Here is a 13,209-nt window from a genome sequence, read left to right as displayed (position 1 = left end):
AACAACGCGGTGAAGGGAATTTTGTTTAGAAAATGTCATTTAAAAAAACTCAGCAGAAATTTGTCTCAGCTGTAACAAAGTCCTGGTTACTCTGGATACATCTACAGACATCAAAGCCAACCGTTTTCACTGAAACTACGCTCTACTTTGGATGAAGTCACATTTTTTTTAATGCTTTGAGTCACCTCCATTATATTGGGTTAGCAGCACAGGTTTAGGGACAATCTCAAAATCTCAGCACATTAAAGTCAAACTTCACAGCTCAACCCCACTACGGACAGAAAATACATGCTTTCTGGTGAACTGGCCCTTGTCTATGTTATTGTTTTTACTGCATGGCATATCAAAAATTGCATCATAGAGAAGTCTGGTTAGAAAAGGAAATGATTTATTTAACATGACCGTATCAGCAGATCAGCCCACACACATAGCATCAGCCTCACAATCACTCACTTTCAGTATATACAGATAGGCACATTCACATTCGGCATTAAAGCCAGCCACAGCGTCTAGGTAGGTCCAAACCTGTGGGAGGTTAGGTCACTGCTTCGGGGTCCAACAGGAAAAATTAGCCAGGTTAACCGGTGTCCTCTGATCCAGGGTCAGTTTTGTTAACTTCCAAAGTCAAAGTTTAAAAAGATTGGGGGCTGGTGACACTGATCTGGTGCCAGAAATCCAGACCACTGTTCTCCCTCTAAATCCACAAAACCTTTGTTCCTGAACTATTACGCTGCTAGACTGTTAAATGCACAGACAAGTGTACAAAATAACAGAACACCTGCTCAAGAAATCTAAATTTAATCAGTGAGAAATGTTAAGACATTGTGTTCATGGTGGGTCAAACTCAACATCTGGAGGGTGTTCCTTATAGTTTTAGCACTGGTTTTAAAACGGTACATTTTGTTTGGGTGTGAATTTTAGCTAGCTTTAGAGAGTATTCTCCCTATTCAAAGGAAAGAAAGAAGTAGAAAAAAGAAAATTCTCAAATAATGTTCACTTGATTTTAAACGTATGACACTTTCTCCAATTTATTGAAACATTTAGAAAGCAAAGTCAAATAAAACTCCAAAAAAAAAAAAGTAAAAAAGGGGACTTTAACCACAAAATTAAATAAATAAACAATAGTGTATAAACATAGTTCATAAAAAAAAAAAAAAGTTTAATGTCCAACCAGTTCGTTATTAGAATATAAGCTTTCGCTTTGCAGTGCTAGCACTCTCAAACAGCCTGGAAGAAAAAGAGATGCTTAGTTTTTAAACTAAACAGTTAAGTTTAAAAGGAGACTAAGAATAACAGAAATGCCAGGAAAGTCCAAACACAGGGACAAAAGCAGAAAGGAAATGTTCAAAAATAGTCCGTTGAGCTCTGAATGATCCGTGTCCTTCATGTTTAGCAGGTTCCTGCACAAATACCCTTTATAAATGGACAAGAGGCTGCAGCAGGTTTTCAATGAATGACAGTTAAGGAAATGGCACCCAAAAGAATCCCATCCCAACATAGAGGATAGTCAAACTAATAAAAAGAAATAGTCTATTTAAAAAGGCCTCCCGGGAGGCGGGTTTTTTTTTTCAAGCTGACGGTTTCAGTAGGTGTTTTTCCTTTCCCCCAAACTACACAGTGACCCTCTCTGTGTTGACTCCATCTCAACCACCTTGTTTCAGAGATATTTACACTTCAAAAGCAACCCAATCTGGGCTTAGTACGCACATAATGCTACATCGCATGAATGAAGGTTCCCCTAATGTCCTATAAAGAAACGCAGCATGTTGGTAGGTTGCCATTAACCCGCATCTCACACACAGCGAGTCAGGTCTGTCAGGCGAGGGAACACAAGGTTTAGAGTCAATCCTTCTTTTTACTGTCCTGGGATCAGTTCTGGCTCCTGAAGTCCTCTGTGGTGCAAACGGGTTTGCCTGAGAGCAGTACTGACAAGAGGAAGAGCAGTGAGCGGGATGACGGGCAGGAATGAAAGCAGCGCAGTTATAATGGAGATGTGTGAAACCAGTAGGTTGCCCTGACAGAGGAAGAGGATGCTGGTCCTTATGCTGTGTTCAAGACATGTTGGAAAAACAAAAATTCCATCTTCAGACTCTACATGACAAAAAAAAAAAATTAACTGGAGGTTTTCCTTATGCAGTTATTAGACTTTGACACTGTCAGCGGTACATAGCATCACTTTTAAAATACTGACAAATCAAAAATACACTCAAGTCTAATTGAGTTTAAGTTCACGACCTTAAAAAGGCCCTAGACACACCCACACAGGTGATTTCAATTAATTTACCCAATTTGATCCCTTAACTACAGTTTTTAAGCACCTTTCTCCATTCTTATTGGTACATCGGTTTTTGGTGACCTCAAAACATTACCTGCATAATAAAGGTACAGTCACATAACATTCCCTTTCGACAAAATTGCACCGAAGAGCGTGATGTAACTTTTCTGATGCAGGTAATAAGTAAATATCGACCAGCGCATTCACAAACCGTGTGCAAGAGCGACACTGCAGTTTATAGTCTGTGATATGTACTAAATATGGTGATGAAACCGACTAAAATAACTTTTGTTACGTTTGTTGGCCAAAAAATGTCCGGTCAAAGGGTGGACTGGGGATCACACCAAAACAGGAAACACTCACCCATGCCATTTTCTGTCCTGCCTGCTTTTTGCCTCAACTTGGAACAAATTTCACCAGCCAACATCTGGCTCAACACCGCAAAACGTTACCTGAGCAGAAGTCTAACAAACTAACAGCTGTGTGGGTGTGTGCACGACCTTTACATCTTAATTTTCTGTACCAAATATTTGCTTACTTAGACATTTTCAAACCCCATAAGTGGACAAGGTACATTGTTACATCGCTGATGGGTGAGGTCAAAGATGTGGGCCTGAATCTTTCCAGTATAGATGTATATAGGTAATATATTTCTGCTGTAGAATAGTCAGTGTTTATCATCCTTTAAAATAGAAAAATATAAAGTAGCAATTATAGTTGTATGATGAGCTGCTAAATTGGAAACAGTGGTGAATATTGGCCCAAAAACCTACCTGGCTACCTGTGTTTCTATTTTTGTACAAATCTAACTACCAAATCGCATCAAAGATAGAATTATGACCTACCAACTGCCAACTTTGTAGACACATCAGCCCTGCACTGCCCTCTTCCTACTCTGCTCCACCTCTAAGGTAGAGGTTCTGGTTTCACCCAGACCTTTTGTCTGCCTTGTCCCTCGCTTATCGATTCTCTTTGTATAAAATGAAGTCACTCTCTTGAGCCCCCAAGCACACTGCCATCTTTTCCATCCACAGAGCGATGGTGAGAAGGACTTGAAGCTTAGAGTAGAGGAAAATAACTCCATGACTTCCTGTCCCTTCGCCTCCTGATGACCCTTGTTAAAAGTTTAAATATTGTAAAGCTGCATGTCTGAGCACTATAAGCAAGCTAGATCCTTAGCAGCACATCCAATTCAATAGATTATAACTGTCGATACACTTCGTCTTCTACCTGATAAACAAATGGCAGCTCCACCTCCTTTACCCCTCATCCTAATAATCCACATCAGGACTGATTTGTCGCTGTCCCTGTCCTCTTCTGGTTTATGACCAGTTTGTGAATCTAGCAACAGAAGTAAAAGTTTGGGCTGCTCTTCACGACCAAATTCATCATCCTCTACTTTCTTAGGTTCTCTGTTGTGGACTCCCCTCACCTGGAGGAAACAGCAAGTCAGCGAGGAGGGTAAGACGGGGGGGAGGCGCGTACACACACACACACACACACACACACACACACATACACTACTAGCTATCCTCCACTTCCTCCTCTACTGACTGTTTAGGCTCTGCTAACAGAAGTCAAAGGGGCCGCTACTCTCCCCCAACTGCTGCGCCGCTGTCCTCTTCGTGTGGTTTGTCTGTGTAAATGTCCCTGACCAGGAGGACTCTGGTGAGGAGGCTCTCCAGGATCTGTCGCTCCAGCGGTGTGGAGCTGAACCACTGCGGGTCGTCGGGACTGCAGGTCGGACCCGGCTGAACGTAGAAGACGTCTAGACGCTCCTGCAACAACGCTGGGCTGGAAGGGGGGGTGGGGGGGGGGAGGTAAAACAGGAAGAAGTGGAGGGAAAGAAATGAGATGAGAAGGAAAAAAAAAAGGGAGAAAGTAAGCTGATGAGAAGAATATTCAATAAGGAGATAAGAAGTGTGAATCTATTGTTCTGAACATTTGACAACAGAGTATTTTATGGTAAGTCCTCATCTTTCAATAGTCAACACTGTAGTTCAGGATGTGAACAGCAATGAGTTATAATCACAGGACTCAAAAACAATATAGAAATCCAACCGGTTTAGGGATTAGGGATGCAAAATGGAGCAACTGAAGACAAACACATTCCCTAAATTAAACTTTATACAAATAAAAACTGATAAGTCATAACATGTCATGACATGATCTTGAGAATTATTCAGTGCAACAAAAAACGTTTTATTCCAGAAAATGTTACATTACTATTGTTAATGTCAGGTTTTAATTAGTGATAAAGAGTGTAAATGAGTAGATTTATTAATTCATCAACAGAAATAACATTTAACATGCAAAAATGTTTGCTTTCACCATATTGTCAAATCTTACGATTTTCTCAATTTTTTTGTCGCACAAAAACACGCAGTCAGTATTTTCATTACTCTTTGTTTCGCTGTAATTGTCAAAAATCATACACTAAATGTTAAGCAGTAATCAATAGATTAGTTGATAGCAAAACAATCAGTTACAGCCCGACTAAAACTTCAAATAACTCCTGGAAATAACTTGAGCATGAGATTAATGATGTTAACTATCGTATGTATCCGTGTATCTAAAAAGGGGGAATCTTTGTTTTTTCAACTGCTGCACAATTCGATCCCCTGCAAGACCATCAGTAAAGACATTAAACCCACCACTTAGATCTGTAGAGGTCGTAAAGGTGACACTCGTGCTTCTTAACCGGGCAGCGTGCAGCGGAGCCTCCCGAGTCATCGTCTGGTTCATAGTCCTGATCGCCTTCCTCCAACTTACGCTTCCTCGACTCGGTTTGCACTAAAGGACCAAAAGACAAAAATAAATCAAACATTTAACATTATGTGTCTGTCAAAAAACACAAATTAACAATTTATTTAAAAGACAATCCATCTGAAGTATAAAGAGATGTGTCAAGGTGTGATACGTCAAATCTAACCGCTTGGGTCACTGTAGATTGCACAGACAGGAAGCTGATATTGCTGAAATGCATCCAAATGGATAATAAAAAATTAAAGTCCCAAAATGTAGACGTCACCGGTCTCACCGTGGTGATCCTGAGAGATGGAAGGCACGCGGATGCAGGCGGTGGTCTCCTTAGTGACAGGATGGACGGTGTCGGGGCCGTAGACGTTGGCGAAGGAGAGGCGGAGGTGCTGCTCCACGGTCCGCAGGCCGAAGTATTTGGTGTTCAGGTAAACCAGAGAGCGCAGCAGAGCGGCCGGACTCTGCTCCCCGAGCTGTCGGCTGCTCCACAGGCTCTGCTCCTCCACTCGACCCCACAGCGAGCCTGGAGGAAATACACCATCCTTAGTCTGAAGCTCACTACTCAGTATCCAAGATGGAGATAAGTGGAGGGTATAGTAATATTTATGACCCTCAAACTGTACTTTTACTTGTTCAGGACATCTTTCTGCAGACTTGAATGACATGCATGTAGTTAACAATTAGATTTATTATTTCTAACACTCATTTTTTGGACCAAAAGTAACTAAATTCACACTAGCACTTTAGTCATGAATCATAAAAAAAAAAAAAAAAAAAAAAAAAAAAAATGAATACAAGCATATCCATATAAACTCATTTCTTTATTTTATTCTGTATCTTAAATATATCTTAAAAATATCTCACAAATGCATCTTCACAAGTAGAACAGGATAACACTCGAGGGTTTGTGTAACCTGTGTCCTCATATAACATTATAGTGCAATCACAGCAAATCAGGATGTGAACAGCAGAAGAGTTATAATCACTGGACACCGATCTTGAGAGAGAAACACTACAACACTACGCCACCAGGTGGTGCTAAGAGCAATACACTCAAACTAACTTCACATGCAGTTATGAAAGCTACTTTAAGAGCTCTGGGTTGGTTGAGGTCCAATGTGACCTGTGAATTTCATTTCTCTAATTTGTGTTTGCTATATTTGTGTGCATTGTGGTTGTTCAGATATTAACCGATTGTGTGGCGTTTTAAAATGTGGTCACTCGCTTAACTGAGAGAAGAAAAAGAAATGACAAAAATTCACTAGAAGTCATTTGGAGTTGGACAGATGGTGATTTCAGACTCACCATCAGGAAGCACGCTGGGCTGCCAGTCCTTCAGGACCTTGTTAAGCTCCTCTCCAAACTGCTGGTAGCAAGGGTCGCTAAATAGGTCATCCTTCCGGCCTTTGGCGTGAAGATGCTTTAAACACATAAAATGTCATCTTTTTTTTTTTTTTAAATAAAAAGGTCCAACGAATAGCTGCAATGTGCAGATCTCAAAACTTTAGTGTCCTCATATTTAAACAATCATCACTGTTTATCAGGATGTGAACAGCAGAGTTAAACGAGTTATAATCACTGGACACAAATCTGCACATTTAGACCCATCTGGAACAAAAAGTTGTTTTCTGTCTTTCTGCTAAAACTATCTGAACATCATAAGCTCTCTTCTCAGCGAAAACCCACAAATTACCTTTTTTTTTTTAAAAAAAAAAAAAGGGAGGGAAAAGTTAAAGCAGCAAATTAAAGCAGGCCCAGAAAAAGTAGACGACATTTCAAGTGTTTAAAGCCCAAATTTCTTCCTCAAATGTTACATAAAACAATCAAATATTTTAAACTTTGTTAGTTTTATAAACAGATAAAACAATCTTACATTTTTCTTTCAGAAAAAATCACCCTCCAGTGGACTTTGGACAGTCCTGTGCTCCACTCCACAGCCATGCTCCCGCTGCTAACATGTGAGAGGCTCAGGGCATGGATGTATGAGAGGGAAGACTGTGCGCCAGTCATATATGTCCTCCTGGAAACACTCACTCTAACTTTAGTTCCTACCTCTAAAATGACTACAGATGGAATTCTTATAGAACAAAAAGGAAAGTTAACAAGGTTAAATCTAAAATGTAATAGTTATTTTGTGTTATTTTAGTCGGTGAAATAATAATATATAGGTTAGGGTCAGTGGAGAGCAAGTCCATATTTATCTTCATTTGATACTGACAAAGAGGTGACAGGAAATGAGGGGAAAACAAAGGAGGGACCGTAGTCTATGACAGGGACATGCAACAAAGGGGTGATTAAATGGTCACATGGCCAGCAGGAAGCCCCATTCTTTTGTTTTTTAAGTATAAACTAAGCACACTAGAAAGCTCCTCCTCTTCCTCAGTGCGTTCTTTCCCAGGTCTTCAACACACATCTTTACCGTTTATATTTTGTTTTATTAGAGCTATATATATTTGCACTTTTTCCCACTTTGTGCTGCAACTGCTGCACAACAATTTCGCTCGGGATGAATAAAGTTTTATCTGATTTTAAATTATCTTATGACTGTGAAAGTAATAACCTTTCATTTCTTCAGATAATAGCTACTGGGTTTTTGCCTCTTTTTGTAGTAGACAGAAAGTGACAGAAAATATGCGAAGTTGACATGCAACAAAAGGTCCCCAGCTGGATGAACTGCTGTTGTGTAGCCACTGTTACTTGCCATGCATCTCAGACCAAGGTAAATTGACATGTGAAAATAATTTGCATTAACACAAGTGTTTTCAATAGTCAAGAAACAACTTGAAAATAAACCTTTTAAATTGTATGAACTGACATGGGGTGCAATCTTAATGATCAGTGTTCATTTTCAATGTTCTACTTCTGTTCTTATGGCTTGCTGGAGAGGTGCTGGTGTTTCTGGGGTTTGATTCTCTGGCTTGGTACCAACCTGCTGAATTCCTAGACAGAGGTAGAGGATGCTGTCTGGAGAGTAGCGCTCCCCGCTGGGCCTGCAGACCTCCCTGACAAACCGGGACAGAGCAACGTTCAACTCCTCTGAACTCAGCGACAACAGGTTACTTTTAGACCGAGCTGTAGGAGATGAGGAACAGACAGACTGCTTTCAGCAAACACATCCTACATGTTCTCAAATATGATAATCAACCTATAAGATTTTCTACCAAGCAACTACTACTGAGCCACGGCTGTAAGTTCATGATCCGGTTCAGCTTACCTGGTTTGAAGCTGTCCTTTACTTTGGTGTCATCTGATTGGTCAGAAGGAGATAGCGCCCAGCGTTTCCAGGCATTGACGCCATATCGAGCTTTGAGAGGCAGCGCACGTCCCGGTGAGTGTCTGTCTGTTGGATGGGAGGAAGAGGACGAGGCCAGATCTGAGCTCTCCTCCACTGCCAGCCTCTTGTTCCCCTGCAACACAAACAAACAATTACTATACAGTAAAGTGTAGGTTGGCCAGTGCAGTGTTTCTAATTGTTACATGTGTGTATGTGTTTGTGTGTGTGTGCGTACTTGTCTCCTGGGCTGTGGTCGAGGTGCAGACGCCTCCAACTCTTCCGGCTCCTCCTTCTCCTCAGCCAGGACTGGAGGTAGAGAGAAGCCCATGTCCTCGTCCATTCCCTCCAGAACTGGAACAGGGTCTGAGGCTGAGACAGGAAACAACATCTGTTGAATTATTATTTTTATTACAAACCCCAATTCCAGTGAAGTTAAGACGTTGTGTAAAATGTAAATAAAAACAGAATACAATGATTTCTAAATCCTTTTCAACCTGTACTCAATTGAATACACTACAAAGACAAGATATTTAATGTTCAAACTGATAAACTTCATGGTTTTCTTGCAAATATTCACTCATTTTGAATTGCTGGGACAGGGGCAACAGTGGGATGGGGAAAAAAAAAAAGCAGCTCTACTTTAGATTTAGATACATTGTGGTGATGACTCAGCATTCAGTGACATGACTTATTGTTAAGACAGTCAAAAAAATTCAAAGTCAAAGAATGCTCTTTATGACAGTATTAATCCAGTTTATTGACCAAAATATATTTCAAGTCTTCAATAACTTTATTTTCCTTCATCGTTCGTTTATAATAATTCCTTTATCGTATTTATTTAACCCTTTAGCATGATTGTAATCTTTCTTCAACCTACAGTAGAGCAGGAGTGGAACAAAAATTCAAAACAGAGATTTGGCGATATACAATACAATAAACAATAGGACTGAAATCTGAATATATTGAGAGGTTTAAAAATATGACTTTGTGGAGGGAAATACCTTCATGTTTTGGCTCTACATGGCTCAGCAAGGCCCAGCGCAGTTAAAGCGTGTTATACCAGGCCAGCGAAAACAAATAAATTAGAATAAAAAAATGTCTTATTCCTGGCCTGGCTCATAACTTCTCTGGAGAGTCAGCCAAACTTCATTCATTAAAAAGCCCCATGAAGTCAGATGATGTTACGTAAAAGCTGCTTTACTAAACATAATGAATGAGAAATAAATACACAAAGAGTGAGAGAAAGAGTGACAACGTCAGAGTGAGCGTTAATTTGAATTTAGGAGCATTTTCTTAAAGGACAATTCCAGCGTAAGATGAACCTAGGGGTTAATAACATATGTGTACCTAGTCGAACGTTCTCTGGGACATGTTTTCATGCTAATCGAATGCGTATCTAGCTTCTAACAAGCTACCGCAAAACTGGTGGTTAGCCGCTAACGCTAGCTTTCGGGGCATGGGGTTAATCACTATTTTCTATACCACTAACAAGGCTCAAAATAGCACCACACTTCCACGGCAGCATAATGAAGGTCACGAACGCCGTGCAACCAGTAACATAGCTCAAACACAGCGTTTGTGATTCGACTGCTCATGACTGTTTTCCAAGATGGCGGCCGAATGTATACATTAACGCTACTGTCTTTATAATCTAACTTTTTAATTAACTGTCTGTACACTTACAAAGTTCTCAATGCTTCGGTTTACATGTAGGGACCTTCATTATGTTACCGTTGAAGTGTGGTGCTATTTTGAGCCTTGTTAGTGGTAGAAAATAGTGATTTACCTTTTGCCCCAAAAGCTAGCATTAGCAGCTAATCACCGGTTTTTGCAGTAGCTTGTTTCAAGCTAGAAACGCATTTGATTAGCATGAAAACATGTCCCAGAGAACGTTTGACTAGGTACACGCCGGAATTGTCCTTTAATTTTGTTGGCATTCAAAACTTTGTCTTAAAAATACAAGTTTCAGTTCTTTTTCAACTAGTCTATATCGATGACGTTTCACTTCCGGGATTCTTCAGGTGCCGCCGGAAATTCCACTGGATGTCCCTCATTTCGGCCGGATGTCCGTCACCTTTTGCTTTCTTTGTGTTGTCATTCTAAACTCCGGTTGATTTCTGAGGACTATGGTTAACTGCTCCTCAGATCTCTGCAGGGTAAATCCAGACAGCTAGCTAGACTATCTGTCCAATCTGAGTTTTCTGTTGCATGACAAAAACAACCTTTGAATGTGTGCACGTTCCACCAAAACAAGTTCCTTTCCGAGGCCATTTTGCAGAGGCGCCATTGCTCCATGTGGCGCTTAGCGCCGCCCAAGACAAATGTGATTGGTTTAAAGAAATGCCAATAAACCACCAAATTCTCCCATCCCAGACTGCTGTGTAGACTCGCCAGACCCTCCTCAGCAGCGCTGTTAAGGAAGGTCTGAAAATGCAAGACTATCTTTCAACAGACAAAAATGTTGCTCATTCAAGCTTTGAAATGCGGAGCCTGTCAATACTGTAGAACTATTATTAATTGGTACTGGTATTTCATGGCTTTAACATGTTTTTTTCTGAATTACATTACCTCACTAGCCTAGCATCAACAGGCGCAGAACTACATGTACAGTAGGCGTTTACCTTGAGGGAAGTCTGCCTCCAGGTCTAGGTCGGGTGCGTACTTGTCCTCCTCTCCCTCCTCTTTCTCTGCTATTTCCTCCTGCTCCTTTTTCTCTTCAATCTCTTCATCCTTCTTCTCTTCCATTTCCTCCTGCTCCTTTTTCTCTTCTATATCTTCCTCCTTCTCCTTTTCAACCCTGTCCTGCTTCTTCTGCTCCTCCTCCTCAGAGCTGCTGCTGGAGATCTTCCTTTTACGCTCCCTCTTCACCTTCACCGGCTTCACATCTGAAACACATAGTCAAGTAGCTTCTCATTGTCATCACTTGCTGCAGCTTTCTTTAAATCGAACTGAACATCTTGTTAAATTGAGAATGTTTTAACCAGAACATTGTTTTTGGAAGGAGACGTTTGGGTTTACAAATTAAGGTTTCTTAATGGTTCATTCACCTCCATCTCAAAAGCTCAGCCAAAAAGACCCACAGCTACCTGGATGTCTACACAAGTAAGTAAGCTGGTTTTTAAAATTAAAGTAGTGCAGATACCAATAGAGTACTTTATTTAATACTTTCTTTCATTCATGTCACTTGATACCCATCATGTGAACATAAGCATCCAGTTGTGTAAAATGCCACCACCACCCATCCAAATGATTATTTTTGTTGTTACACAAATACATCTTTAAAAAACAAGTCTTCAAATGCACTCGACCTTACTACACTACAGACCGTATGGGTTGTATAGCTGCTGTGATAGGGGGCCAATCACACATAGCATTAAATCAAATAACACTTGTGGTGATTGGCTGCGCTGAGCAAAACCATACAAATATTCCTTTGTTTCTAGATCTGGGTACAAAAAGGATCAAATGCAGGTATTTGCAGGTGTGTTTGACTGGAGAGGTTTCGATACTACTTGGTACTTGGTTATTTCTACCATAAAAAAGGTATCGAGTACCGGTACACAGCCCTATAAGTACGTAAGGGAAAAATATGACTTAATGTGCCAGATTTGGCAAAAATGAGAACCAATCAATTGGACCATATAATATTTTATAGGGGTGTGACAAGACACTCAGCTCTAGAGACAAGAGACGAGATTGGGTTCACGAGAATGAGACGAGAAAATACAACTGGAAAAATTGTCTTTTATTCAAATCGAAAGTCACAAAATGAAAATGAGCCCTGTGAAAGGTTTTGCCACAAACTCAAATGGCTTCTCTCCTGTATAACTTACCTCTTCAGACCTAATAATTGAGGCATCCCTCTCTCCTCCCAAACCCGCCCCTACAACCTACTAATCAAAAGATTATTCATTTCTTACACTGAACTGTAACTTGTATTTGTATCTTATTCTTTTTTAACCCATTTTATTTTCATGACTGTTTTTAATTGCTCTTTAATGTAAAACACTTTAAATTTCCTTGTTGCTGAAAGGTGCTATAGAAATAAAGTTGCCTTGGCTTGCCCTACAACCTCAGCCTGTCAGTCTTTCACCAGGGCATATGAACACTTTTCAATTGTGCCTGTCAGTCATTCACCAGGGCAATAGAGAACACCCGTCTGTCTCGGAAGGGTTACATTAACTGCACAGCGATCTCGCTATTATATTGCAGCTAACGCTGTCTGCGTGAAGTTTTAAAAACTGCAACCACACTTATGTTCGCTTTACCGGCATTGCCGTCACTCACTGTGACTTTAACAAACTGGAGAGGCAGGGTGTAACTTTCGCTCTATCTGCGTGTGTGTGTGTGTGTGTGTGTGTGTGTGTCGGAGCTGAGCCCCACTTTCTCTGAAACATGCAGAGAGGAAGCTCGCTCTTACGCGCTCTCAGGTAACAAAATTTGGCACCGATTGATTTAAAATGAATTAGTTCTCAGTAACAACGTAATTCTGCGCTTGTGTACTGATGTAGCAAGACTACTTTTAACCTCGATGAGAAATATCAAAAAGTTTTGATCTCGTCACACCGCTAATATTTTATGTAGCCGATGTTTTGGGCTTTTGCAGTTTCTCTGTCTCAGAGGTGTTGATTTAAACTAAAAAATAACCAGCTCTGATGTTTTGCTTGTTTTGAAAAATTGCTTTTTTTTTTAGATTAATACAATTTTAAAACTGTGCCAGTTCTCCTGGCTGTAACTGCTGTAAATCATGTAATAACTGTTGGAATTAGTTGTTATTTTTATCTATCTGTATCAAGATAATCCCTCATGAGCGCACCTGGCTTCTGGTCCTCTGTGATCATCTCTGCCATGGAGAGCAGGTGGGCCTCCAGATGGTCGGAGGGCACCTTGTTTTTTAGTT

At 40.5% G+C, this 13,209-nt stretch overlaps 1 protein-coding gene across 4 annotated transcripts in view; it reads right to left on the bottom strand.

Moving 5' to 3' along the window:
• Window positions 1-371: 371 nt before the first annotated feature.
• The window catches only part of zmym2 (zinc finger, MYM-type 2), a 44,420-nt gene continuing 31,582 nt past the window's right edge, over window positions 372-13,209 (bottom strand). For 3 of the 4 annotated variants that reach the window (XM_031314415.2, XM_031314254.2, XM_031314331.2), the window contains 9 exons: window positions 13,126-13,209; window positions 10,931-11,194; window positions 8,545-8,678; window positions 8,250-8,442; window positions 7,965-8,107; window positions 6,341-6,455; window positions 5,316-5,558; window positions 4,930-5,068; window positions 372-4,069 (listed from right to left, as the gene is read on the bottom strand). The exon at window positions 13,126-13,209 is cut by the window's right edge and continues 67 nt beyond it. In XM_031314415.2, coding sequence (XP_031170275.1) covers window positions 3,865-4,069; window positions 4,930-5,068; window positions 5,316-5,558; window positions 6,341-6,455; window positions 7,965-8,107; window positions 8,250-8,442; window positions 8,545-8,678; window positions 10,931-11,194; window positions 13,126-13,209 — 1,520 coding nt within the window. In that variant the 3' untranslated portion in view covers window positions 372-3,864. The remainder of the gene's footprint in view (window positions 4,070-4,929; window positions 5,069-5,315; window positions 5,559-6,340; window positions 6,456-7,964; window positions 8,108-8,249; window positions 8,443-8,544; window positions 8,679-10,930; window positions 11,195-13,125) is intronic. The other variant, XR_004897973.1, reaches the window with a different exon arrangement.

The sequence above is a fragment of the Sander lucioperca genome, chromosome 8 (genome assembly GCF_008315115.2).
Source record: "Sander lucioperca isolate FBNREF2018 chromosome 8, SLUC_FBN_1.2, whole genome shotgun sequence".
Classification (NCBI taxonomy): Eukaryota; Metazoa; Chordata; class Actinopteri; order Perciformes; family Percidae; genus Sander; species Sander lucioperca.
This window is presented reverse-complemented; position numbering and strand designations above follow the sequence as displayed.